The sequence below is a fragment of the Lutzomyia longipalpis genome, chromosome 2, assembly GCF_024334085.1.
Source record: "Lutzomyia longipalpis isolate SR_M1_2022 chromosome 2, ASM2433408v1".
Lineage (NCBI taxonomy): Eukaryota > Metazoa > Arthropoda > Insecta > Diptera > Psychodidae > Lutzomyia > Lutzomyia longipalpis.
In genome coordinates, this window is record NC_074708.1 from 5,564,246 (window position 1) to 5,591,928 (window position 27,683).

The 27,683-nt window shown below is 35.5% G+C and overlaps 1 protein-coding gene across 2 annotated transcripts; it reads right to left on the bottom strand.

Moving 5' to 3' along the window:
* Positions 1–597: 597 nt before the first annotated feature.
* Positions 598–27,210, bottom strand: LOC129788755 (potassium channel subfamily K member 1-like). Of its 2 annotated transcripts, XM_055825080.1 has the most exons (5): positions 27,016–27,210; positions 14,344–14,599; positions 8,661–8,804; positions 5,764–5,973; positions 598–1,302 (listed from the first exon to the last, which is right to left on the bottom strand). In XM_055825080.1, the coding sequence occupies exons 2-5, from the start codon at positions 14,573–14,575 to the stop codon at positions 818–820; spliced, it is 1,071 nt and encodes a 356-aa protein (XP_055681055.1). In that variant the 5' UTR covers positions 14,576–14,599; positions 27,016–27,210; the 3' UTR covers positions 598–817. The 2 variants fall into 2 exon arrangements, with proteins under 2 accessions (XP_055681055.1, XP_055681054.1); XM_055825079.1 differs by lacking the exons at positions 14,344–14,599; positions 27,016–27,210 and adding an exon at positions 10,055–10,897.
* Between the last annotated feature and the right edge of the window lie 473 nt (positions 27,211–27,683).

A 27,683-nucleotide genomic window follows, 5' to 3' on the forward strand; every position in this document is an offset into this window, starting at 1 on the left:
AAAATTTGCAAAGCGAAGAAATCATTTTCATACAACATTTCAGGCGCCAAATTCAAAAATTCGCAAAAAAAGCATGAGAGTTATATGGGGGCTACCTGAAGGGGGGCTTCGGGGGGAAAATGGATACGGCCACTCGAAACCGCCTATTATAAGGAGCCTCTGTACCAAATTTCATCGCGATCGGTCAAACGGTGTAGATTTGTATAGCCGAACACGACGGAAGATTACCAACAAACAGACCTTTCTTTATTATATAGATATATATGTATGTATATATAGGATACGATATTATATAGTGCGATGGTGATACTTTCTCCTAATATATAGTTTTCTTCATCTAAAAATAAATATAATAATCTCATAGAGTAAATTCTTCCCTCTCTCTTCACTACATAATAATATGAAATGTAAACTCTTCATCGCCATTGTCTCGAAGATGAGATAAATTTTGTCTTCTTCCCTCTCTGACTAAAAATAAAAATGTTCCTCTAATAGACTCTGATAAAGTGATAACATTTATAATAAATATTTTTCTTTTTTTTTTCTGATAGATTTTTCTTTTTCATATCAAGTTTATTAGTTTATTTTTCATTCTAATTTTTCATTTTTTTTTAAATAGATTTTTTTTAATATAATATGGCTCTAAGAGTTTGATATTTTTTAATGATTTTTTTTTCTTGTTCCTTAAAATGTAAAATATGTTTTTTTTGGATATTTTATCATGTTGTTTATGTTACTCACACCCCGCGTAATTTCTGTGGGCTTCCTATACGAATCACTTTGTAAATGATGTTTCCCATCTTCTTCCGGCGCGCGCTTACGGTACACGAATATCCCTGGCATGCATTGGTGTTGTATCCTCGGGGCTCGGGGAATCCTCTCCGCGTGGCCTGATCCGCACCACAGCCCGTCTCACCTCCTCATCACGCTGCGGAATGTAAAGCCCCGTTGGGCCGGAGTAGCAGGGCGCCCCCGCGCCTGACAGTCTCATCTTCTCCGACTCACTCGCCCCGCTGCCGTATTCCGTGAACAACTGCCCCAGATTCAGCTGGGGGATCTGATAGAACACCGACAGTGCCAGCATGACACCCGCCAGGCCAAGGAGGAGGTAGCACGTGGTGAGGGTTTTGTACACCGTCGGATTGGCAACACTCTCCCCGTCGCCCGGAATGAAATCCCCCAGCCCAATGGTTGTGAGTGAGATGAAGCAGTAGTAGAAGGCATCCAGGAGGCCCCAACTTGGCTCCATGTAGGCAAAGATAAACATCGGAGCCACAAGGAAGAGTAGACCAATCACAATCACTGCAACAACAACAAGCAGTTACATATACGGCCGGAGGAAATGTGCAACAGATCCCCATAAATTAATGTCCCCCTGATTCAACGCGAGCAGCATCAGGTGCATTTGTGGAGATGGCACACACAGATGCACCTCAAGCAGAGAGGAATTAACTACCATAAAGATTCTACGAGGAAGCTCACAATGAAATGTATACTTAATTGCAAAAGGAAATATACGTTGCATTTAATTCAAGAAGGGTTTTAATTTAAGTTCCTTAAATTTTTTTTTTTTTTTATCTCCTGTTTTATTCACAATCTGTCACGATGTACAATGTACTTAGACAATAAGTGAGTTTTTTGGCGTTTCAATGGCATGGAGAGAGACTGCTCAGCAGCAGTCCTCTAAAAGAGAAATCAATTTATATAAGAATACAAAAAGAGATAGGATTAAAAACAATAATTTTTGTGCAAGTTAACACAACATTTGGTTTTAAAGAACTATAGAAAAAAAAAATTTAAATTTTCTTTTGAACTAACGCCTGTGTAAGCAGAGTCATCATAGCGCTCATCTGCTGCATAAGGGCTTTCATCATTTCCTTCAACTCGGACATGTCGTTGGAATGTTGGACTGGCGACGGAATGTTTGGTGGGTTGTCGGCCGGTTGTGTATTGCCGCGCACGACTCCCGAAAAAGATAATCCGGGAGTGATTGTCATTCCATTGTTTTGGTTTTGGATGCCATTGCCACTGCCTCCAGTTCTGGCGAGTGTTTTTTCCAGGGGGTAGACAAAGCCCTTTTTTACCCGAACACAGCAAATAATGGCGGACGGTTTGCAAAGAAATTAAAGGAAGAAAATGACGTCACTTTATTTCCAAAAAGTGCATCAAAATTTTTAAAATCAGTTTTAGTGCATTAATCTTCGTGAGACACCCCTCAAAAGCTATCATTCGATAGAATATTAAATTATCTATCCAGTGGTGGTGGATTTTTTCAGATTGAAGCATTTTCCTGGGTGTCTCAGCGAGTGAGCAGTGAATTCCTATGGAAATAGAGTTTTTGTCTACCCCCTGGTTTTTTCCCTTAGTCTAGGAAAATAGCGCTTCTGTAGCTGTTTGTGCACCTCACATCCACGGTAATTTGCGGGGTGAGCACCCCCACAATTGGCACACTTCACCTGAGGATTCCTCTCCTTTCTAAGACACTCTGCAGTCAGATGTTCGCCGGAACACTTCACACATCGCGGCTTTCGTGAGCAATAGGCCTTTGTGTGACCAAACTGCTGACATCTGCAACACTGTGGGAGCTCTCTCTTGGCACGGGGTGGCTGGAATTCCACCACACAATGAAGCATCCTGTTGATCTTGTAGATCTCCTTGTTGCTGTCCCTTCTCTCAAGATTGACATTAAACATTGACAGTGGCACTTTGGTTGTTCTTTGCCTGACATTAATGATGCTTTGCACTTTATGTCCCAGTCGCTCAAGTTCTGTTTTGATGTCTTCGGTTTTCGTTGAAGAATGCAATCCTTTCAGGACAACACGAAAAGCTCGTTCGCCCTTGAATTGATATGTATGCAATTCTAGCTTTTTTGTCGCCAAATATTTTATAACGGCATTGTAAGCTTCAGCCGTAAGCACCTGAATTTTTATCGCGCCATTGACCAGGCATTTTAGAGAAAATTTGTCTTCGCCAGCCACCTTCGAGATATAATCCTTCAGTGGCGCGATGTCTTCTAGATTATACACAAATATGGGTGGCGGTTTAGGCTCCTTAGCATCCTTCTCAGCCCCTTCCGAGGCGGTATTGGTGTCCATTGGTTCATTTGTAGGTGCGATCGGCTCAAACCTATTTTGTGTTTCCGCAGGTTTTGCTGCGAGCCAGTTGCTGATTTTTGGCTGATTCATGGTGTCATTAGAGCTCGAGTGAACCTCATTGGGGCGTATGCCGCCCTTGTTAACTTGTTGCCATCCGGAGCATCCAGGGGAATCTCTCCCCGACGGCATTTTGAGGTTAGAATACCGACTTGGAGACGGGCGGTCACAATTTCGTCAAATTTGGCTAAAAGAGTCCACTAAACGATCGCGTTTCAATATAGAGCCCCCACTTTGGACTTTGTAATTGCCAGATAGGCACAAACGCAAGAAATAACTTAAAAAAGCGACAAATTTCTCGAGACGATAGCACAATTGAACAAGTCGCTTCGCCTGTCAGAGTGACACCATTTCCTTAAATGAACAAATTAATATATATGCACGAAGTTACGCTGTGTGGAAATTCTGCACTCTAAAGGAGGAAATTAAGGAGAATTATTTAACCAAGATTTTGCCCAGGAATTGTTGGAAAATTTCGCAAAGTATTTTCAAAATTGTCTAGAAAATTCTCTATTGAAATTCTTAAAAATCCGCAGAAAAAAATTCTTAAATTCTTCCTTTAACAGAATCAATTTTCAAGTTTTATTAAAATAAGAACTTTTTATGCTATTTCTATGCACTGAAAATGAACAAAGAAAATTTTCCGAGCATAAAAGGGGCAAATCTGGATTAAAATTACATTTTTGGAAGGATTTTAGTCATTTTCATGGCTTTATGATTTTTTATAACGTTCACATCAAGAAATATAAAAACTAGATGATTTTATTTCTTAACACTTGAACGACAAAACTGGTAATCGCTGCCAATTTGACTTTTTTTTAAACAGCCATAGATAAAAATCTATTGAGCTTATCTTGATAAATTCTACATCTATGTATAAGTGATTGCAAATACTGGAAGTTCGTCAAAAGAAAATCTGGATAAACGTTTTCTTTATCATAGAAAATTAAGCTCAAAGTTTGAGGTTAGAAATTCTTGTCCTCCAAGTGTTAAATACGTCTACCGCTAATCTAGATTAAGCTTAAAAACATATTTTCTCTATCTTTGCTGAGTAAATTACAGATAATTCGGTTCTCAAAACTAATTCTCTCTCTCTCTCTTTATAATCCATTAATTTATTGAAAAAAAAAAAACTTCAAACTCCATTGAAATTAAAGCTGGACCATATGTCTAAAAGAATTTGCGCAAATGCGCAAAAGCTTTGCCCTAATTTTATCTAATTTACCATAAAAATGAATGAAGCATATACGTGTGTGCTTCAATGAATATTTTAAAATTTTGTATGTTTTTTTCACTATCTAAAGAAGCATAAAAATGAATAAAATCCTTAAAAAAAAATTGATCCGTTTTTAAAAATATCTTTCTAACTGGAAGGATTAAATGCCAAATGAATATATCTCGCCTTGAATTCCATTTTTTGTGTATGCGATGAACTTGTTGAATGTACTACATATGCTGCTTTAACATAAGATTTCTGTGCTTTATGCTTCATTCAATTTTTAACTGACTCTTTGTTCAAGAAAATTATTTATTGATAAATCCATGATTGATTTTTCTCTTGAATAACATGAAAATTAGTTTTTTCCCTTAATTTCTAATGCTTTTTGCATAATGTTATTATGCAGCATACGTAGCACATGAAACTTATACAATAGGTGTAACGGGTGTAACATATGCTCCATCTTTTTGTTTTTAGCAAAAATATACAATTTTATAAAAATGCTAGAAAAATGCGAAAAATTAAATATTCTAATGATGCGGAAAATGGAAAATTCAGCGATTTCTCTTCAGTTTTATTTCTTTAAATTAATTTTCCTACAAAATGTTAATAATCTTTTTCCCAATTCCCTCAAATTCTCTCAATTATTTCCAAAAAAATGAATCAAATTCCTTCATATTCTATTGATACTTTTGTGATAAAAACAAATCATCTCTCATTTTGGCGCCAATGCAAATCAAATTAAAACGTAAAAGAATAAAACAAAAAAATTCTCCTTGTTGGTCTTCAATTTATTTGCATTCCCCTGATAAGCGCCATCAATTAGGGTCACTAAATCCCCTCATATATCGCACGTTGAGGGAAATATTGAAATTTCCTTACAGCCTCCCTCATTATAAATCATATACGCATGGCATTCCATATGCAATTTACACTGGAATTAAAAGCACAATGCGCTGAAAGTTCAAACTCCTGTCTAATCAGTCAAAGTTTGTGAGCTTTAGTGGCAATAAAGAGATTTTCTATTAATCTCACGTCATGAACTTTGGTGGAAAAATGCGAAGAAAAACGAAAAATCTTTTCCAAGAATTTTTTTTTAATGAAAATTCTGGATAATCCGAGACTTTCTAATTCCTTTGCAAAGCTTGAAAAGTGAAAATGGACTATTAGGGGAAGAAAAAAAAAAGCTTTTAGAGCTTTTTTTTTCAGAAGATGTGTAACATTTCTGTGTGGATTATGTGAATATATTTGATCTCGTGCTGTTTCATTAAATAACAATTTGTGCGATTGCACGGTCATGCCTCACAATCTGTCTATTCTGGTATTTTCTGGTGCACAGAGAATTTAACTTTGGTGTGAAGAAAAAAAAATGTATTTGATGAGGTTACTCACCGAGTAGTAGCAAATGGAGGAGACGAATATTGAATGGCTGATAGAGATGGCCCAATTTGGCATTCATGAAGCCCAACAGGCTGCTCACGGGTACCATAAGGCGATCTACGATAGCCGACAGAAGTACCAGCGTTAGCGGAATCCCCAGGGTAGCGTAAATCATGCAGAAAATCTTCCCAGTCTCACTCAATGGTGTCACATGCCCGTACCCTATACGAGAGAGAAAAAAAAACCAGGAAAATTCCCATCAGTGGGTGGCGCACACAACATGGTGGAGGAGTATCCTGTATGCAAATTAATTCCTCGCGCTGGGATTTAATTTATTTAACCACAAAAAATATGGAAATAACCTTCCATTGTGATCCATTTTCACATAATTTCTGCTTTTTTTGCACAAAAATATTTTTATTTTATGAAAAATAAAAAAAATCCTGATGGTTAAAGGATAAATTTAATTTTAATCCTGCTATTTGTTTGGATTTTCCATTCATTCACAGTGAGAGAGCAAATAAACGACATTTACACACCACACAAATTGATTTAATTCATTCAAAATCACACTTGAGGCTCTCTCTGAAGTACTTCACAGCCCCAGGGATGCATTAAGAGGCGTGATATGGTTGGATTTATTGATAGACGTGGTAAATTAAATGTTTATTGGGTAGTTGAGCTGCAGGATATTTTCACTGCTTTTCCCGCCATGAAAAAATAGTTCTTCTGCTATTTTTAGTTTGCAAAATACTTTACATTTTCTGTGAATTATGAGGAATTCTCTTGATAGCCTTTAAGCCCTTTAAGGGGGGTCTCTTGTGAGAGCTAGTGAAATTAAATATTTTTATTTTTCTTGGGGTTTTTCTTAAACTTGGTTTTTCAATATTGGTTACATTTGAAGCCCAATTATTGAAGAGTAAGAAAATCACTTTCCGCCATCTTAGGTGCGACGCTATCTTGAGATTTTCCTCAAAACACAAAGGTAGGTTTTTCTCAGAATCTACTGGATGGATTTTGATGGGGTAAAAAGCAAATGAAAGAGGAAATACCAATGCAGATTTTGATGTAGCGGAATTTTGAATTTCCACTCTGGGGCTGAGAAAAGTGGAAAAATGTGACTTTTTTCTGATATTTTTGACGTTTTTCCACTTTTCTCAGTCCCAGAATGGAAATTCAAAATTCTGGTACATCAAAATTTGCAGGGGTATGTCCTCTTTCATTTGCTTTTAACCCCATCAAAATCCATCCAGTAGATCCTGAGAAAAACCTACCTTTGTGTTTTAGGGCAGTTCTATGGAAAAGTCGGAAAATCACAAGATGGCGTCGCACCTAAGATGGCGAAAAGTGATTTTCTTACACTTCAATAATTACGCTTCAAATGTAACCTACATCGGAAAACCATGTTTAAGAAAAACCCCGAAATTTACATCATTAAAAATTATGTAAATTCTAACAATTTTCCCAAGAGACCCCCCCCCTTAAGATTAAATTTGGTTTTCTCACGAAGTAATTTCCGAAAATTTTCTTAGCAAGTATTTACAAAGGGAGCTTTCAAAGCTCTTTAGAATTTTCCTTTAAAAATGAGAATTTGGAAGTTTTCTTAAAATTCTCAGAAATTCCCAAGGGGTGTTTATCTGTGAATGAAATTATAAAGATTATTCGATAAATATTCGGATGATTCGCGAAAGAAATCAAAAAACTTGGTTTTCTGTTCTAAAATGGCTCAGATTGAGGAGGAGAAGCTTAAAAATATTAATTTAAGTCTAAAAAGATCTAAATTTAAGCCAAAAAATGTTTTCTAATTTTCAGTTCTTAAAAATGGCTCTGATTGAAGAGCAAAAGCCTAAAAAATATTTAATTCAGATCTAAAAAGTTATAAATTCAAGACAAGAAATTAATGTTATTTGGCTTTCAGATTGAGCAGCAGAAGCCCTAATTTTTTTTTAAATTTATGCCTAAAAGTATTAAGTTGAAACCGAAAACTACTAAATTCAAGCTTAAAAATGACTAAACTCAAGCCTAAAAGAAGTAAATTCAAGAATAAAACAGTGCTAAATTCATTTCCGGCTTAGAATTTATTCGAATTTATTTTTATTCGGTTTTTAGAAAAGGATATTTCTATGAATTGAAAAATTAAAATCATTGGAAATATTCACATAATCCTTCAAAGAAAAACCAAAATATTTAACAGATAGGTACCCCCTTGGAAATTCTTAATCATAAAATTGTGCCAATCTTGACCCACCGCATATAAGAGCTTTCATCATCCACTTTTCCCACCACGAGACATTTAAGAAATTTCTGCCGAAAAGTTTAACAGCCTCATCACCCACTTTACATGCTTCACAAAATATTCAGATTCTCCACCACCCCAATTTAGAGATCAAAACCTCTCTGGAGAGGGCGACTAAAGGTCTTCCATCCAAAAGGAGAAGAAGAGAGAGAGTAGAAGATATTAAGTTACATTCCACTGAATCCGCCCCTAAATTTGTTTGCAAACCACTCTACGTGCTTGGGGGCGACAAACACACTGGAACGATGGAGTGCTGTGTGCGTCTCCAGGATGGTACTCGAAACCGGAAGAGCGTACTCCCCAATGGCAGCATCCACCACCACCCACTCCTTCTCCCAAATAAAAAAAGTGTGTGGAGAATGAAAGGTGAAGGATGAAGAGGCCATCCTTCAATTTCATCGCACAATTCAATTCACATCACGTAATTGTTAATCTCTTTTTCTCCTGCTGAAAGCACACTCACACACCAACTTTTGCTTGTGCAAATGCCAGCATATTATGCTTTTCAATCAATCAATTGATTAAGTTTTCACGCCGAAATAATTCCCATCATCAATGGGATTTTTCACTTAAAAGAAAAACTTTTTCTTCTCTGTCTCAAAAAAAAACTCACCAATTGTTGTAACGACAGTGCTGGAGAAGAAGAGTGCCTGTCCGAAGCTCCAGTTGAGCTCACTGGAGGAGGCATTGCGAAGAATGGAGATACCCCGTTCACTGGCAGTCACGACTTCCTTGAGAAATGCCTCGAGATCATCATCTGCAGGATGGAATTTAAAAGAAAACATTCAAGTAGAGAGAGAGAGAAAGCGAAAGATTCGCATTAAGATGAGAATAATTCTCCTTTCTTGCCCACACCCACGCCCTGAGGAAATTCCTCTTTTTTTTACCCACCCGCACATCTCATAGTTATGAAATTTTCATTACTCCACATGGAAATGTTTTATAAAATTAATGTGCAAGAAGTTTGTCAACTTTCTTCTTGCGTCATAGCATAAGAAGGAGAGATGCCAAACTTCCCAAAAATAATCCCCATTCAAGAAAGTTCACATCACAAAGGGGATGGGCTTGAAAATTATGGGAACACAGAATACAATTTTTTGTTGAAGAATTTTCAGTGAATTTAATGGAGTTTTGAATGATTTTTCTTTGGAAAATCTATCTACAAATTTATGCAGGAATTTTCTTTTTAATTGGATCAGAATCAATTGGATTAATTGGAAGTAATCTTGCCTGCCTTCAAAGGGAAATTTTCGAAAGAATTCAATTATTTGAAAAGCTTTGAAAGTTTCGAAAATTATATATTTTTTTATGTATGAAAGTTTTTTGATTTCGTATTTTGTTTGAGTAGACTTAAGAAACGTCAAAGTTTGAAATATTAACGTCAAACGTAAGAGAAGAAACGACAAGTGTTAGAGAGAAAATGTCAAATAAAAACGTTGAACTTTCAAATAAAAACGTAAGTTAGAATAGAAATGTAAAAACGTTAGATTTCAAATTGATCAAAGTGTTCAAATGAATTGTCAAGCACTTTTAATTCGAATACAAAAGCTCTTAATCTAATTTCTAATTCTCAATCTTTATCCTCTGGACTCCTATGTCATTGAAAATTGGTTTAATCCGTTTTTAGAACCGTTAAAAATTATGAAAATGTTCTAAACAGACTTCTGGTGAAATCTTTGCATTTAACGGACGTTATTTCCAATTGTTTCGACAGATAAACTGAAAAGTTTTCTTGTGAAGAAATAATTGATTTTTATTCATCAATTTTTCTCCATTTTGATAAACTAAAAGATCTCCAAATTCAAATAATTTGAATACATTGAATTATCCTTATCGTCCTTATCCTTATTCTCGTAACCTAATTAATCCCAAAAAAAAATGTTCCCATAAATTCCCAATGAGTCTCTCGATCCTCAACACTACTCGCCGATTAAATGTTTGTTTATGCAATAAAGCCAACAACCATGAAAAAAATCGCGATTAGTTGATTGTTTCTCTTCTGCTAACCTTGAATGCTGTACTTGGTGAGAAATGCGTTTCTGGACACTCTCAGCTCTTTCCTAATGGCCAATTCCGTGGGGGATTCAACGGTCATAAAACTAAGAGCACCGAGCACGAGAAAAAATACATAGAAAATCCCAAAAGCAAGGAAGTACACGTGATTGCGCTTCGTGAAGCGTTTGTAGTGAATCCCATCGTAGTGAAGCTCGTGCAGATGATCCAATTTGGATTGCTTGAGACGAATCTCATCGGCACGAGCTTCAAATTCATTCGCAAAATCCGCCAGGAGACCCGTGAGGTCATCCGCGCGGGAAGATCCTTTGAACTTTCCTTTCTCCATGATCTCAAGATGAGATGCAGCTGCTAGGGGCTAAGCGGTCAGGGTTGAGGTGAGGTCAAAACCTTGACAATTTCGCCCGCAATTTATGTCTCTTTTGTATATTTTATTATGCGATCAAACACACACAGAGGGGATTCCTCGAGAAACCAGAGAAGATCGCGACACACACGCGCACAGAAGAAGATGAGAAACAATTACAAAGTAATGTGGGGGGGAAATGTGCCAAGAAGGTACGTCAAATTGGGATCAATTCTTCGCCAAATGTGAACCAAATTCTTTGGCACTGTGACGCATTTATGCAAAGTTCCGCGTTTTGTAATATCATATTTTTCTTATCACACACTTTAAGAAAAATAAAATAATAATTTGAAAGCAAAAAAATGCGTGGAAGTTATTAACTAAAATCACTTCCCAAAAGAGCGAGCACTCTTAACTGTTCGAGAAGAATCAGCTTCTGGTGGCTGATAATTACTCAATGATACGACAAAGTATGTTCCTTTCCCATTTATACGAAGAGAAGTCATGGAGACAACACTGGCAACTGATAAGGCATTCAGAGAGTGGAATGATAAATGCCCCAGAAGACGAAGAGAGTGCGGGAAGAAAGCAAAATGTGGGATAAGAAATGTAAATTATGTAATGTAAATAGGCGCACATGTAAAAGCCCCCAAAGACTCCCTCTTCTCGCTCTCTTGTCTCCTCGCACGGGATGAATTTATGGGTGTTATGGGAACAATGGAGGAAAATCGGTCGGAAAACTAAAGTTCAAAGATTTCTCCTTCATCATACAACAAAGTTATTACGTTTTGAGACATCAGTGCTGAATTGGCTGAATTATATTTTCATCATTTTCACCCGGGGGAATGTGCATCGAGTTGAATTGGAAAAGTTCTCATTCAAAGAACTCCCATCCGTGACTCTTTCCCCCAAAATGAAAGTTTCTTTCGTAGAAATTATGATGAATTTTTTAAGATCGATTTGGGAAACGATGCATCCGATGCATCACATGTAGGGCATGTGGGATTAACTTGAAGGTACAAAGAAGAGCTTTTTTAATAAAGAAAAATGATCTTTTTGAGGATTTTGAGCTTTTTTTTTGTATAATATTGAAAACCGATAAAAATACAATTTTTATGCAAAATATCGAGAGCATAGAAGAGCATGCATAGTTACTATTCAAATCTCGATTCAAATCTCATTTCATTTAAATCGATCGACCTCAATACCCCTAGAAATAGGGCACAACTATGTGTGTGATACATAAAGTCTAAAAATTATTATTTCTCTACGTTATTTTTCAAGTAATAGCCTGAAATGATTACACGTTTTTTTTTGTAAAAGGGTAATTTATGGGACATTTAAGGGCTCACGCTTATATACAGTGAAGCCTCGGTGTAGTGCGTTCTTCAATTTTATATTGTAAATTAATCCAATACCAGTTAAACAATATAAAATAAATTAAAGAACTTTTCCAGAACGTGAAAATTCCATAAAAACTTTCACAAAAAATCATGAAAAACTTGACAAAATTTCGTAAAATATGGAAAAACAAAAAACTGATTTACACAACGTAGAATCTAGCTAGGTAAAAGCTGAACGAACCGCTCCGACTCTTAGGTGAATTCCTAAAAGATTATAGGATTGCGGTGTAACTGTAAATCAATTGTAGGTGTTGGCGGTCCATATGGGTCAGTAGACCCGAAGACCTTAGGGAGGGGTGGGAGTTAAAAAAAGAATCTAGCTATAACTAGTTATGCGAAATAGGTAAAAAGAAAAATGTTTTTCTTAATAAAAAAAAATAAAGAAATACTTTTCTTATATACCTTTCAAAAGTTTTTCACGTTAGAAGATTTATTACAACGTTTGCCGTTCCTTTTGGACTGTTTGCTGCTTCTAATCTTTACGATTTTTTCAATTTTCAAATGCTTGACGTTTCTTTCCTAACGTTTGATGATTTTTTTAAATATTAAACGTATTTTTGGAACATCAATATGACTATTTACGTTAATTTTCGGGAAAGAATTCTTCTTTTTCTAACGTTTGATATTCCTTTTCAACGTTTGATTCGTTTGATTGTTATTTTAATGCTTTAAATTTATTTTAACCCATGTTGGAGATTCGGTCAATTTACAAATGTTGTGGGAGTCAAAACGCGGGATCTGACCTTTAGAAAATACTCTTTTATTACTTCTGCGACGTTTCGGAGCTTTATTTCTCCTTCCTCAGGCATTAATAATTGAGGGTATTTTTGTCAAATTGATTTTCACTTTTTGCATCCACTTTGCACCAATTACGGTTCTCTTCACCATGACTTTTTGACTTGGACTTGACTTGACTTTGTCCAAGTCAAAAAGTCATGGTGAAGAGAACCGTAATTGGTGCAAAGTGGATGCAAAAAGTGAAAATCAATTTGACAAAAATACCCTCAATTATTAATGCCTGAGGAAGGAGAAATAAAGCTCCGAAACGTCGCAGAAGTAATAAAAGAGTATTTTCTAAAGGTCAGATCCCGCGTTTTGACTCCCACAACTTTTATTTTAACCCTTTGGGAACCACTTAACCTGTTCAACTGAAAGTTTCTCCCATATAAAACTGTCCTAATTTACCGGCCATCAGCGTGTTAAATTAGAAAGAACGTCACTACACTAGTCCATTAGCCAGCTGGGTACGTTTTTTTCCACCATAATTAATTACACGTCACGTAAAGAAGCAATCTCAATTTTTTTTACCGTCCTTTAGCTTGTTAATCTAATCAAAATGCAAAAAAAAATAACATAATTTCCTATTTAATTTTAAATTAAAAATGTTGTGCATCACTTTATCAGCTTTTACTAGACGCAAAATAATAACATTTTAATTATTATTTTTTTAGAGAGAGAAAGCAGCCAATCTAATTAATGTCACACGGATAATAATGAAGTTTTAAAAAATTCACAACAACTCTGTCATCCCACGCAGGGGCAAAAATCAATTAATCCACGACAGGGGGCTCAATTATCCTTATTATACGTGAAAAAAAGCTTTTTATTATTCCAAAACGCGATGATATTAAAAATTATGTATATGGAGTTGAGGAAAATTTAATTCATTGAGTAAATATTTATCTCTCAGGGAAGCAACGGAAAAATCATTTTTAGCACCCACATCACTGGTTTTGCTTCCCTTGTTAGCTGTTAGTTATTTTTTTTACGGTGAAGCGACAAAAAAGGAGCAAGAGTCGTGGGAAAAGCACAATGTGCTTTCCGCAAAAGCGCAATTTGGAATGAAATAGTGGCTAATTTTCTCACAAAACTTCATCATTATTCTACAGCACAAAACTGCTAAATCTTCATCTAATTAGTAGAGAAAATTAGCCAAGGAGGAAATTTGCATTCACATCTGAGGGAATTTGCTTTTGCGGGAATTTTTTTTTTATTGTATTTTGCAACCCCCACGATCCCCACTGAGACGCCATTTTGCAAGTCATTGAGACAATGATCCATCTTTTAATAAAATGAATTAGTAAAATTCATCAGAAAGGTATCATTCCCAAAGGGACACAGTGAGTAAATGACAGCATGTCTCGAGATAATTGCTATTAGATGAGAAAAAGATTGAGATGAGGTGGGAGAGATTTTCTCCCTTCCTTCCCTATTAGCTTAGCTACACCCACTACACTACCTCGATAAAACATTTCTCATATTGAGAATAAAATATTTAATTTTATTAGCAGTTTCTCAGACACACCTCTGTGTTAAAAGGCAATAGAAGATTTTCCGAGTTTCTCATTCTTGTAAGAAATAATGAATTATATTCTTTCACGTATGCTATATACATACATGTGTAGGTACAACCTGTACAACATACATAACGTATGTATAATTAAGGCTACATCCCACCCTACCCTCATTGCTATATACATTGTACAAAAGCTCAATATTTACAAGAAACAAGAAAAGTTAGCCTAAAGACTCACCATCAATACACGCGTACTTCTTCAGGAAGTTACTTCGGGCGAGATTGAGTTTCTTGGCAAATTCATCCATTCGGGGTGCTTCAATGGCCGAGAAGATTGCTGCTCCGACAACAAGGAATAAGATGTAGCCGCCACAGAGGAGTGTAAAGCGGCACTTGCCACTCTTTGGGGCGGCTGTTGCGGTGGATCCGTGGTTGGTCTTGCCACCAAGTGGCCAAGCCCCCAGTAACATGGTGCTCCACTATCTGTGTCTGACCTACAATGAGAACGAGAGAGAAAGAGAGGCATGCGTACCAATAAATAGACGCATTTTAATATTTACTGAGGCGAAACGCAGGCAAAACCATCCCAGAGTGGCCAAACAGATAAAGAGAAGCCCTCACATGCCCACAGTGAGTGATTGAAGTGAAACTTTACTACCTCTACACGGCATATGACTCATCCCCATCGATGGATTTACTGGGTGAGCCACACACACACCCGACAGGCCCCAGTAGATCCCACAAAATTCCCACCTCCGCCCTGTGCTTGGGAGCTAATTGAAATCCCAATTTTGCAATCCAAACAACTTCAAATTCTCTTTTAGGACGCAGCACAAGCAGATCCCACAGTTTCCATTTTATATTGATATACAAAGAGAACGATTCACTCGGTATGAAACATCCCGAGAGAAACCGCAGGAGAATATCCTGCCATAGACCACAAGAGAACTTCCACAAAGCAATTTCGGTGGAATTATTTTCATGTTTAAATTACAAATTCAACCCTTAGTTTAATCATACGCTCTGCTGAATGGACCTATGGGCTATCATTACCACTGCCCTTGTTATAGTAAAGTTCATTCAGTTCCCAATGACGCAGACACTACTAATCAATGTAATCAATGAATGTTTGGAAATACAGTTGTGTTACGCACAATTAGGGAAATGAATAATTTTTATGAATTATTTGAAAAATTCTTAAACTATTAAGGATTCTCGGAAGATTCTTGATGTTTTAAAAGAAGTTTATTCATTCCCCTATGTAAGTCAGGACATGCTTAACCCTTTCACGTTAACGTGAAACACTGACAATTGCGATCTTTTATCACAATTTATTCTATGAAAGATCTCAAAAAACATTTTTCAGACAAAAAGTCTTCTTTGACCTTTTTTTTGCATGGATTTCATGCGCTTCTAACTTGATAAAAAATTTAATTTTTATAAAACTTTGGAAAATATGATATTTCATGTTTGGATCTACGTATAACCCAAGGAACGCGAAAGGGTTAATCTAGTAGAGTATCAATTAAAGAAAAAATAATTATCAAATTACTGAAATATCTTTTTTTTAAATCATACAATTTTTTCAAAGCTTCATCAACAAAACATTACCCCAAAAGTTTCATGAATTTAATCCTTTCGCCTTCTCTGGATCATATGAAGACTCAAGCGTGAAAATTTTATTTTCCGAAATTTTTAAGATTATAATTGTTTTTTCAAGTTAGAAATTCATTAAATTCACACAGAAGAGGTTAGAAGAAAAAAAGACATTTTGACTGAGCGCGAAAGGGTTAAAGAATCAAATAATACAATATGGTGACGTCATTATAAACAAAATTAGGCAATTTTTTGCCTAATTTACTAGCTGATTCCTCAGTGAAAATATGAGAATTTTTTTGGTGATTTCTTATTCTTTCTTAGTCCTATTACAAGAAGATGTTCTATTTATATTCTCAATATTAACATCTACGAATAAACTCCTTTTACTAAACACTCAAAGAAAATCAAAAAATCCAAGATTTTTTTCAATATAAAATTCAATTTAAAAGTTAATTGATTAATTCACGTTTTGGTGCTTTCGGTTTGTTTTATTTAATGAGCAAAGCATTGTGGTGTGCTTCATTAATTTGTTTATTGTTATTCTTTTTAATTGCTTCGCGAGGCGACGATACATAGCGCGAGGTCTTATTGCAATTTAGTCCGATTGTGTTATCAATCAAAATTATTGTGAATCACCCAATTCGTGATTTTTCTTTCCTTTCTTTTGTTCATTGAGATTTTCTTATCATAAATAGCTTGAAGGAGCTTTTAAATAAAGCAAAACGTCGCTAATAGTCAATTGGAGGCAACAAATTTGCTATTATTTAGCACATAATTGTACACATCATACTAATCTCTCACTAAGAATTTTTGAAGTAAAAAAAAAACTTTCAAAAAAAAAGAAAAAGAGGGATAAGTTAAGACAAAAAAAAAGAAAAGAGAATTTTCAAGCTTTTCCAGTGCGACAGGTGTGAACTTACACACCACCAATGTTTTTTTTTCCTTCTCACTTTACATTAGCACGCCCATTGAGAAGTTATTTTAAGAGGCTTGAGTAAAAAAAAACAAATCACTTCTGATTTATTTTTAGATGAACTCTGCAAACATTCTTGGAGCGAATTTATATTAATCACCTCACGATTAGCAAAACTTTCTTCCTATCCCAAAACTCTCTCGAAAGTGATTGCAATTCATTATCATCCCCTAATAGAGGGGAGAAAAAGAAGTTGGTATAATTGAGAGCATTTTATCTTGTCGGCAAGTGTTAATGGTGTGGGTGGATTGAGCGATATATGTGATGGTATGCGAAGCTTGAATGGGGAAGAAAATTCAATGAAAAAGCCATCAACGGTCGATGATTGGATATAAACCGGAGGATTAAGTTTGAAAACCCACGAAAGGATCGGGTTTCCTTTTTACAGTGCCACTGTGTCCACTAACTCCCCGTGAAGCCATGTAAAAGGGTATTTATGGACCACAGATATTTTTCATTGAAACAAAACTCCCCGTTGCTGAAGAAGAAAAATTGTTATGGGAAAAGAGCAAAGAACGCGTCACAGAGCTTTGTACCTATATATACAGAGTGACGTGAAGCTCCAGAAGAGGGGGCGAGAGGCATGGGAAAACTACTATCTCTCTGTGGGTCGTTATTGATTTTTCCCATTCTCTCAAAAACAAACGTGAGAGGAGAAAAATTGACACAGACAACCCAATTTTTCGACTCAATTCAATTCCAACTCGAAAATGTTAGGCAAATGTATTTTTAAAGCTCTCACACGCTAAGAAAAAAGGCAAAACCCTTAAAAAAATCCCATTAAATTGTTCAAGAATTTATTGCAATGAATTTTCATGCATTTTCCCTTTTCGTCCTTTCCCATTCCTTCCTTTCAAAAATGAGTTTTATCCACGGAGAATTCTTAAACACTCCAACATTATATTTATAGAAAAGACAGGAAAACAAACATTTTATTTATTGATACAAAAGCGGATTTAGAGAGTAGAGAAAAAATTGCATCAACGTCAACGAGGCAGTAGGTTGTTAAAAAAAAAGGACGCGCACAACAAATAACATTATTGATAATTTCCTCATCAATTGGGTGTCGAACAAATAAACAGAGAACATAAACAAGGGGAAATCCTTCTGTGAAGAAATAGAGAAACCGTACGAGGGATGTTTTCCCGCTTAAAGCACAACAAAGGCGGAAAAAGAAGAAAATAAAAAAAAGAGAAAACATTTCCTTTATTAATTTAATCACAAAAGAGCACAAAATGAAGAGAAGAAGCTAAAAGTTCTGAAGAATTTTTAATATTTCTTCCATTTTATCCTAGATATTCTCAATTAGCGGATTACAAAACAAAACAACATAATGTTGAGAAAGATTTTTATCCTTGAGAAATTTTAATTAAATTTTTTCCTTCACATCAAAAGAAAAAGGGTGTGGCGAATGAATCAGATTAAAAAAAAATAGAAAATTGAATTTCTAGAACATTAATCGTTTAATATAGGTATTCCAAATTCATTGAGTCATTCAGACAATCTTTCACGTTTTAATAATAAATTAGTATAATTCACCTAAAAGCTTCATATATATTCCCAATGCAGAGGAGAATATGTAAAAAGACAGTGTGTCTCAAAATAGTTGCTGTTGAATGTGAGTGAATAAAAATAGAGTAGCGTGGGGTAGGAGAATGTATTGCTCTTCCAAAATTGAAAATTGTTGTTTATTTATTAAATCAAATTATTTATTTATTGATACGTTAAAAAATAAGTCGAGAAAAGCTTTTAAAAGTTCAAATATATCCATGATTTTAAAGAACTTTTATTTGAAGAAAGAAAAACTTCTAAATTTTTTTTAAAAAATCGCAAAATTCAGTCGTTTTTCTGGTTTGTTAATTATTCAGTGTAAGGATGAGCATAAGACGACAAAAGAACTTAATTATAAATACACGAATAACAAATATTAAAAAGTTCTAACATGAATAATTCTTAAGATTTATCTTAATTTATTCCTTTGACATTTACCATCAAAATTGGACAAGGATCCCTTCCTTAATTTAATATTCCTTGACTTTAAAACAATAATTTTTAATTCAATTTTTTCCATTAAATATTCTTCCAAAAAAATCAATTGAAAACCAATTTTTCTTTCATGAAAAAATAAACGCGAATGTAGGGCAGTCTATTGAAAAAAAATTCTAATATATATTCTCATCCCGGGATGTGGTGAATTTGCCCCAATTCTGTCTCTCCGGCACGAGGAGTATTTTTTGTGCAATTTATCTTGCGATTGTGTCGTTGGAAAAAAAAATCCAAAAAGACATCTGGTCATCCAATTCGACTAGCGCACTGATAAATTTCCCGGGGAAAGCACGCAATTTTTCACCCAAAAGATTTTTCTTTCGCTCAAATTGAGAGGCACTTGTGAGAAATTTATAAGAGAAAATTACTCCACTTCTTATTTTTTTCTTACATCGCACACAGTTTTGCGATGAAAAAGAAAAACCGTGTCAGGCTATAAAACTTGTACATTATTTCCCGCATTCGTACACCTCAAAATGCGGGGGTGGGATGTTCTCAAAATAATCTCTCTCTACATTGAATATGAGATATGGAATTGGATCGAGTGTGGAATTGGCTATCGTGGCAAAAAAAAGAAACGAAAAATAAAGTTAGAGCAACAAAAAACGTGCAATAAATTGAAGCTCAAGAAGCAGAGCAATGGGAACAATAAGGAAAATTTTCTTCATGGTTTGTGTGCCATGTTTAAACATTTTATATCGATTTTGTGCGCGGTACTAACCCAGTATTGAGTTTTGGGGTAGTCCTGCACCACTCATTTAGGGGGTACACAGACCCCGGGGTACATGGTTCATTCAGCATACATTCACAGTGAAATAATTGTATGTAACAAACTACTACAGAGGCATTTTAATTAATGAGGCTAACCCCCCATATTTTCTATAGAAGTATACAGCATTTTCCCGCACCGCGCACTATTTTATTTAAATGCGATTCCACCCCCTTAACCCTTTTCTTCTCCCCTATCAAGCTCTTTTTTGCAAAATTCATAATATTATCCTTTTTTCTCACCCACTCTCGCAATCTCTCATCAACACATTCATTTTATTTCTCATGGGGATTTAATAATATTATGCTCTACTCTGTTCTTTTTTTTTCATGACTGTCCATACGCCACATTGCTTGGGAAAATTATGATGAAAATTGGATTATTTTATGTGCATACTATATAAGGGATGGTCACGTTATTTTGGAAACTCGGGGACTTTCAAGAGCGATTTTCAAGCCAATTTTTAAACCAAAATTTTGAAATCTGCTTGCACTCTTGTTAAATGGCCAAATACTGATAAGAATTCAGTATTTTTGATTTAGAAAATAAATTTTTGTGCTCAAAAAATTTATTTGAAATTCTCACATTTTGGCCATTTTGTTCCTGTAGAGTTTCCAAAATAACGTGACCATCCCTTAGTACATATACATGGAGAAAGAACATTAATTCAATTTTGATTATGATTGTTAATTACATTTTGTGCTCTCCTACTGTTTTGCTTTGCTTTCCAATTGATTGATCGAATAAAATTCTCAATTGAGACGTAGCAAATAGAGATCATACGGATTGATATATTTATAAATAAGTAAAGGGAATGTACTGGTAAGTTTCACTTACGGGCTGTGATTCTTCCTTCAGATGACAGTCCAAGTGTGGTGAAAATTGAGGTGGATAAATTTTTAAGAATGGCTATCTCACGCAACGAATCACAGCCAACGCGCATGAGTAAGCCTTTCCCCAGAATTTACACGCGTTGGCTGTGATTCGATGCGTGAGATAGCCATTCCTAAAAATTTATCCACCTCAATTTTCACCACACTTGGACTGTCATCTGAAGGAAGAATCACAGCCCGTAAGTGAAACTTACCAGTACATTCCCTTTACTCTGCTGGACCATCATTGTACTTCACCACACTTTGACTGTCATCTGAAGGAAGAATCACAGCCCGTAAGTGAAACTTACCAGTACATTCCCTTTACTCTGCTGGACCATCATTGTACTTCTATATGTATATTTATAGGTTTATATATTTTTATATCTTTATATTTTTTATCTTTATATTTTTTATGTATAAAAAAGGCGCCCCGCTTCGCGGGGCGCCAATTAGTTTGTTTAAAATATATGTGAATAGGTGAAAGTAATTGTTGATGTAGCAAAAAGGCACAAGGCGGCCATTTTGAATTTTGAAATTAGTAAAATCTGATAGGTCATACCCACTATACCTAATGAAACTTCAATCGAAAAGCCTCTATCAAGTACCGTTAAGCCGATATAAGGCAATATTTCAACAATCGGTACATATGGAAACCTGTTTTGGTCTATATCTCTGAAACCGCGACATAAATTTTTTTTATTTTTTTTTTATTAAAAGGTGTACATATCACCTATAACATACTAAAATTTAATCGAAATCTATCGTCCAGTTTTTGAGATATTAATCGAAAACTGGTCGAAAACTCATCGAAACTTTGGTTTTTGATTGTAGGCCCTCTAGCGGTAACTTTTGATACTTCCTATGTATAGATAATTGTAGACCTTTTTGAGATCTTTCATTCAAAACCGGTTTGGTTAAAATCGGTCAACCGGTTTAGGAGTTATGGCCGACTTTCGATAAAAGTCTATATTTGCTAAACCGCTTGTCCGATTTTTGGAAATGGGGTATCGTTGAAAAGGTCTTAAGAGTTCCTACAACATATTAAAATTTCAGGCCTTTAGCTGTAATAGGAGCTGAGATATAGCAAAAACAAAATTGAAAAAAATTCAAAATGGCGGATGCAGGGGTGGGGGGTCGAATTTGATATCATAGTTGGACGACTTCCAGTCGATAATTGAACTTTGCCGTTGACCGCAAGTCTCTATCTATTACCCCAGTGGAAACTGACGGGATGTTTTAAGTTTTTTGGTGTTTTAGGAAAATTCCTTCCGATTGCGTCAGCCAAGGGACGGTAGGTCAACCCAAACACATCCTTTCAATTTTAGGAGGTGCGATGTGGTGTACAGTATTCCTTGTAAGGATTGCCAGAAACGGTACATTGGGACTACGTCCCAGATGTTGAAAAATCGGCTCAGTGGACACAAAAGTGATGTGGGTCCTCCCATGAGAAACTCCAGGGTATCCTCACTGTGCATCCATGTGGCTGCTACTGGACATGAATTTGACCTAAAAGCAACAAAGATCATTGATCAACACAGGAATCACAGGAAAAGATTGATTTTGGAGGCAGCTCACATCAAGAAGAATCTCTCCCGGATTGTAAACAGACGTGAGGAATGCGCGGATATAAACATTGCTTATGCAGCATTGCTGCATGAAACATGAAGGAAACCGCTATGCCACTATGCCACATATGTGTTATCTCAATGTTTCTGGGATAGTCCCCTCCCCTACATTTTAAATAATTAATTCAGTTATGCCTCAGATAGTTGCAAAGAAGAGTCAGTTATAGATAAGTGAAAGAAAATTGTTGAAAAAAGAGGTAAAATCAAGGAAAATATTGCTTCCATAGTTAGCAAGTTAGTTAGTTATCCTTTTTCTTCCCTTAAATAGAATTCTCCTGCATAAAAATCCACATGATCACTAATATCAGACGATTGACGATTCCCAAACAAAGACACAATTGAGTGAGTTAGGAAATTTTGAAATATTGAAAGAAATGAAATTTTGTAAATTGATGAAAAATTATAAGAAATGTTTAATAAAAATTCCAGCCACTGAGGAAGACGCACAGAAGCGTCGAAAGCTTTGGCCCTAAAATTGAAAGGATGTGTTTGGGTTGACCTACCGTCCCTTGGCTGACGCAATCGGAAGGAATTTTCCTAAAACACCAAAAAAAAATCTATCTATTACCGTTCTCTTGTAATTGAGCTTCAAACTACGGACGGACGGACGGCCGGACGGACGGCCGGACGGACGGCCGGAAAAGTTTTTCGGCGCATACGTTTTTTGGAATGTGGGGACCCTAATTCGTGCTCATACCAAGTTTGAGCCCGATCCGACGACCTTGAGTTTTAGAGTGGACACAGAAGCTGTGCTATTCTTTTCTTCGAAAGAATCACAGCTAAAAACCCTCAGAATAGCATCGCGGATTATGAACATTGAGATCACAGCTGACACATTATTTGTTAGGATCATTCCATTCTTAAGAGAACCCACCGAAAGAACCTCAAATGATATTTTGAATTAACTGTATAAATTGAAATTTTTTTGAGACGTTTTTCTCATTTTTCTTGCGGCTATTAAATTTTAAAACTTTACAATCTTATTTGCAAATATTCCTTTCGTGGTGGGATGCAAAGGAAGGAAAGTAAACCAGATCATCGTTGCGGTATGTCACAGCTTCTGTGAGTACAAAGAAAATTTCTTTTTGAGAAAGAAAATATTCTCGCACAGTCATTTGCATTTTTCCGAAGAATTTCTCCTTCATTGCATCAACAACTCTTGAGGATATGTTGGAGGATACAGAAAAAAAAATCATTCACAGAATGAGGAAACTGAGTGACAAGAATGTTGAGAGATGGAGGTGATGAAGGAAAAGTGAGAAAAGTTGGAAAATTGTATTGAAATTCTTTCATCCGCATTTTTATCTCTCTGACACCTTTCGCCAGTCTCTACCCAGCCTTTTGCCAAGCCATTCGTAGTTCTGCTGAGAAAAATGAGATTATGCGGAGAAGAAGATGAAAAAAAATCCATTTTTTTTCTGTCCAACCACCTCGGTCAGTTTTCCCAGCTTTCCCATGGAAAAACTTCTCAATATATTCACCCCCTATTCAAGCGTACAACCAGTGAGGTCAGAGAAGGTGAAAGATAAAGCCAGAAGGGGGTTTGTGCGACATGGAAAATCATTGTTAAACACGAACAGGGTGACTTTGTGACTCTTTGGGGGTACTCCTGAGTGAGAGGAAGCCTCCATTTACGAGAGTCCTTGTACTTTGAGAGTATGCCGAACTATTAAATTTTACTTCCACATGATTTACCTCTTCCTGCTTCAGTGGAGGATGGGGACGACCAATAAAATCATTCACATCTCTCCCTCTCTCATGGAAAAGGTCTTTTCATGTGGAAAATATCCTTCTTAGCACACTTAGCACCTGACAAATCGATAAAGTCAATCTTCTGACCCTTTCTCATTTGATTTCTTACGTCTCGCATGAAAATTCTTAGGGAGGGATGTTTTCTTGGAAATTTATCCTTTTCATTCTACCCACAAAGAAACCATTCATGTTTTCTAGACATTTTCCCATGCATTTTCCAAGAATAACGCGTGGAAATTGTGATGTTTCTCCAAAGCCTTATATAAGAGACATCTCATGAGAATGTGATGGAATTTATGGGGCACTGAAGAGCATAATAATGATCAGAAAATAACATTTTTTAGATTTCTTCCCATTTGCAGAATTTCCATTTAGAATATTGTGAACTACGTTAAATTGATTCAATGAAATAAATTGAATTCAATTCAATTGAACAAAAATGTATGAAAAGAATTATTCTGATTAGAATTAAATGAAATAAAATAATTAAATATTTAAAGAATTAATACAAAAGTAGAGAAAGGAATAAAATTGAATGGTTTGAAAATTATCTACGTATAAGAATTCTTCCAAGACTCAACGAAGGACTTTATTCATTAAGATCATTTCATGCCGTAAAATCGCAAACGATCATAAAAATCAATACCTGCTGCTTTTATTTCAATTAAGACAAAATTAATAAAACATTAAAGAAAAATCATTCAGATTTTTCATTTTCCACCTCCTTTAAAACTACACGAGAGCCTTAAAAATGAATAAACTCCTTTTCTCAAGGAAAATTTATCAATTTTAGATTCATTTTTGATTCATTTATCCCTAAAAAAAACTCTTAAAAATTTCTGGTAAAAATTCTTTAAGCAATAATAATTCCTTTAAGGGTTAAAATAATAAGTTTACTGAAACAAATTTAATACCACCTGAAAGTACCAATATAATGCTCCTTCCATTAATGTAAAATATTCCTCAACGCTCAATTACATTCCTCGTGGCTGAAATGTGGTTAAATAATTTACAGCAAAAGTTTTATCGAAACATTAAATATTGCTGATTTCGCGATAAATTCCACACGATATGGAGAAAACATTGATGGGGTTCCATAAAATTTGTCTAAAGGTAAGATAAAATGTTCAATATTATGTACATAGGTAACCCAGCTCTCATGAAGCTCTTTTTTGGAAGGAAATTGTGAATGTTTGGAGGCAGAAACGAGTAAGAAATTTCGTATTAGGATAAAATGAAGCTATTTAGTAACTTTGGCATACACGCGCAGAAACTTTTAGTACCATCATCCCCATGTTGTTTAATAACCAAAATATTGGTATGGCACTTAAAGTGGTGCGAGATGATGAGAGAAATGTGTGCCAGATGAGAAAAAGCATTTAATGATTGTTCAGTGTATGATGAAGGGGTCAGGAGGGAGAGGGGCTGTAATTCCTCAAATCGTTTCAACGTTTCAACCCCAAACAAAGGGATCCCCCCAGCACCCCACACACACACACACTCTTGGCCTGATCTAACCCCTTGGCTAACCCGGAGAGTAATTCAGCGGCCCCATTAGATTTTTATGACTTGGCATTAATAACGAAAACAGTGTGTGTGGGGAGATGCTTCGGTAAATACTCGAATATTGTGCTGGAGCAGCGTAAAAGGAGAATGAGGAAATTGACATTGAGGCCGACACTTCAAATTCTCATCCACCCACACGTATCAGTAATTCTTATCACACACCCATTCGTCACAATATATCTGATGGGGCACATTGCTTGGACAGAAAAAAATCTCATTACAATCCACAATCTTCTCCTCATACAGATCTCATCCACCACCCCCCAATCCCACCCCCTTTTTGGCGTTTTGGGAAATTCTCTGAAGACACAAACGAGGGAAAGGAAGATGGGGGATGTATGTGAGAGAATTTTTCATTCATAGAGACACGATGGAGGTGCCTGGTGCCTCCATTGGCATTTTCTCTTCATTCTTTTCCCATTCTTTTGCACTTTTCGAAGGGGTACAATGGCACACAGAGATATTTCAGGTAGGGGAGACCGGGGGTAAAAAAGTCACTTAAGGGTTTAGAAAAAGCTCAAAATATCATATTTCCCAAACAGATAAAGCGAAATGTATAGCTCAATTCTTTAGGAAATTTACTGCCCTACAACTCTTTCACAGATCATTTTGTTCTATCTAGCTAGGAAATATGATATTTTAAGCTTTTTCCAAACCCTTAAATGACTTTATTAGCCCCGGTCTCCCCTATATAGCATTCTATTCAATAATAAATAGAAAATTTGTCAAAGACTTGTCCATTTGCCGAGGATTTGCCAATAAAATGTTTTTCTTTAATGATTTTTTATTAACCCAAAATATTTCATCTTTAGATATTTTAATTAAAAAAAATATATAATAAAATACCTCGTGCGTAAAAATCTCTTTAACAAAGGCTAAAGAATAACCAATAATTTATTAATTTTTTGTTGTTTTATTTTTATGAATAAAATCTTAAAAGGTCAGCGATAAAGTTGATTTATTTATGGGACGTTAGATTTTTTTAATTAATCTGCAAACTTATTAATCAATTTATTATTATTTTTATTTGATTCATAGTACTTTTTTTAATCGATTCAAAAAAACATAATTCAAATTTTGGTCCAATTTTCCTACAGCTTCATCAAATATTTTAATGCCTTTTAATCTTGTTCGCTCAAAAGAAAATCATTGAAGCGTATTATTGAGTTAATCTCTCGTAAAAATCTCAACTCTGCACATTTTTTTTTATTTTATCTAATAAATCAAAAAGAAAAACAAGGCATAAATAAATTGCTTACGTTGTGAAATACCAACTTTTATAACGTCTACGCGTTATCATTTGGCTTTTCATTCAAATATCTTCCCTTACACGGAGGATTAATAAATTAAATTTCCTCATTTTTCATGAATACACCATAAGAAGAAAATTCCCCTAATATAGGTATTTATGTCGCATCTTCCACTGGTTTTCCTCTGACTTTTTCTCTATATTTCACTCGCAATTTCACACGAAAAAAAAAGTGAGAGGAGATTCAGTGAAGAAGAACCGCATCATCCCACAAATAATTAAAATCAATTAATATAGAAAACTATATCTCGCGTCTCGCGTAAGTTTCATTGAAGTGAATTGAAAAATGGTCTCAAGATGAAGCCACTCTGGCGAGAAATGAGAAAACACTGCGTCTGGCAAAGACGGATGGGAGAGAAGGGTGCATGATTTTATTTTTAAAACGCGGAAACTCACCTTCAGCGCCGTGCAAAATGCTCTCACCAAGTGCAAGTCGACGGCCTAGCCCTCCGAAATGGGATCACGAAAAAAATTCTAACTCGGTCGGTCAAATCTCACTCACCACCACCACAGAATTAAATAAAATCTAACTCACTGATCTGCCCACGAGCAAGCAGCCGGCATCTCCGACGCGATTTTCGTGACTGACTTGCTTTTCACTACCTTCGAGCACTTCGAGTGTGGATTCAGCGAATTTCACGACGTCAGGGCCGAACCCAGTTGCGTCGGTGCCCAAAAATCCCATTCATTGGCGCCGCGAGATGCTTTCATTCTTCCCAAGAAGTCCAAGAATATTTTATTCGTGCGAAATTTCTTTTGAGTTTTTTGGGACAATTTCTCAGAAGAAGTTGTGCAGAAAAAAAATTAATTCAGCTGAAAGGAAAAGAAGTATGTGGTGAGGGTGAGTGAACGCAATGATTTCATTTTCTTTTCCTTTTGAGAAGAAGAAGTGTGCGAGCTGTTAAAGTTTGATCAATATTTTAAAAGAAATTGCGGAAAATTTTTAAAGTTTTCACTTTAATTTATTTAAATTAAAAGTTTTGAGAAATTAAGGAAGTTAAATAGAAGAACTGAACAAACGAAATTTTTTAAAAGAGATTTATACCTACACTTTTAGAAATACT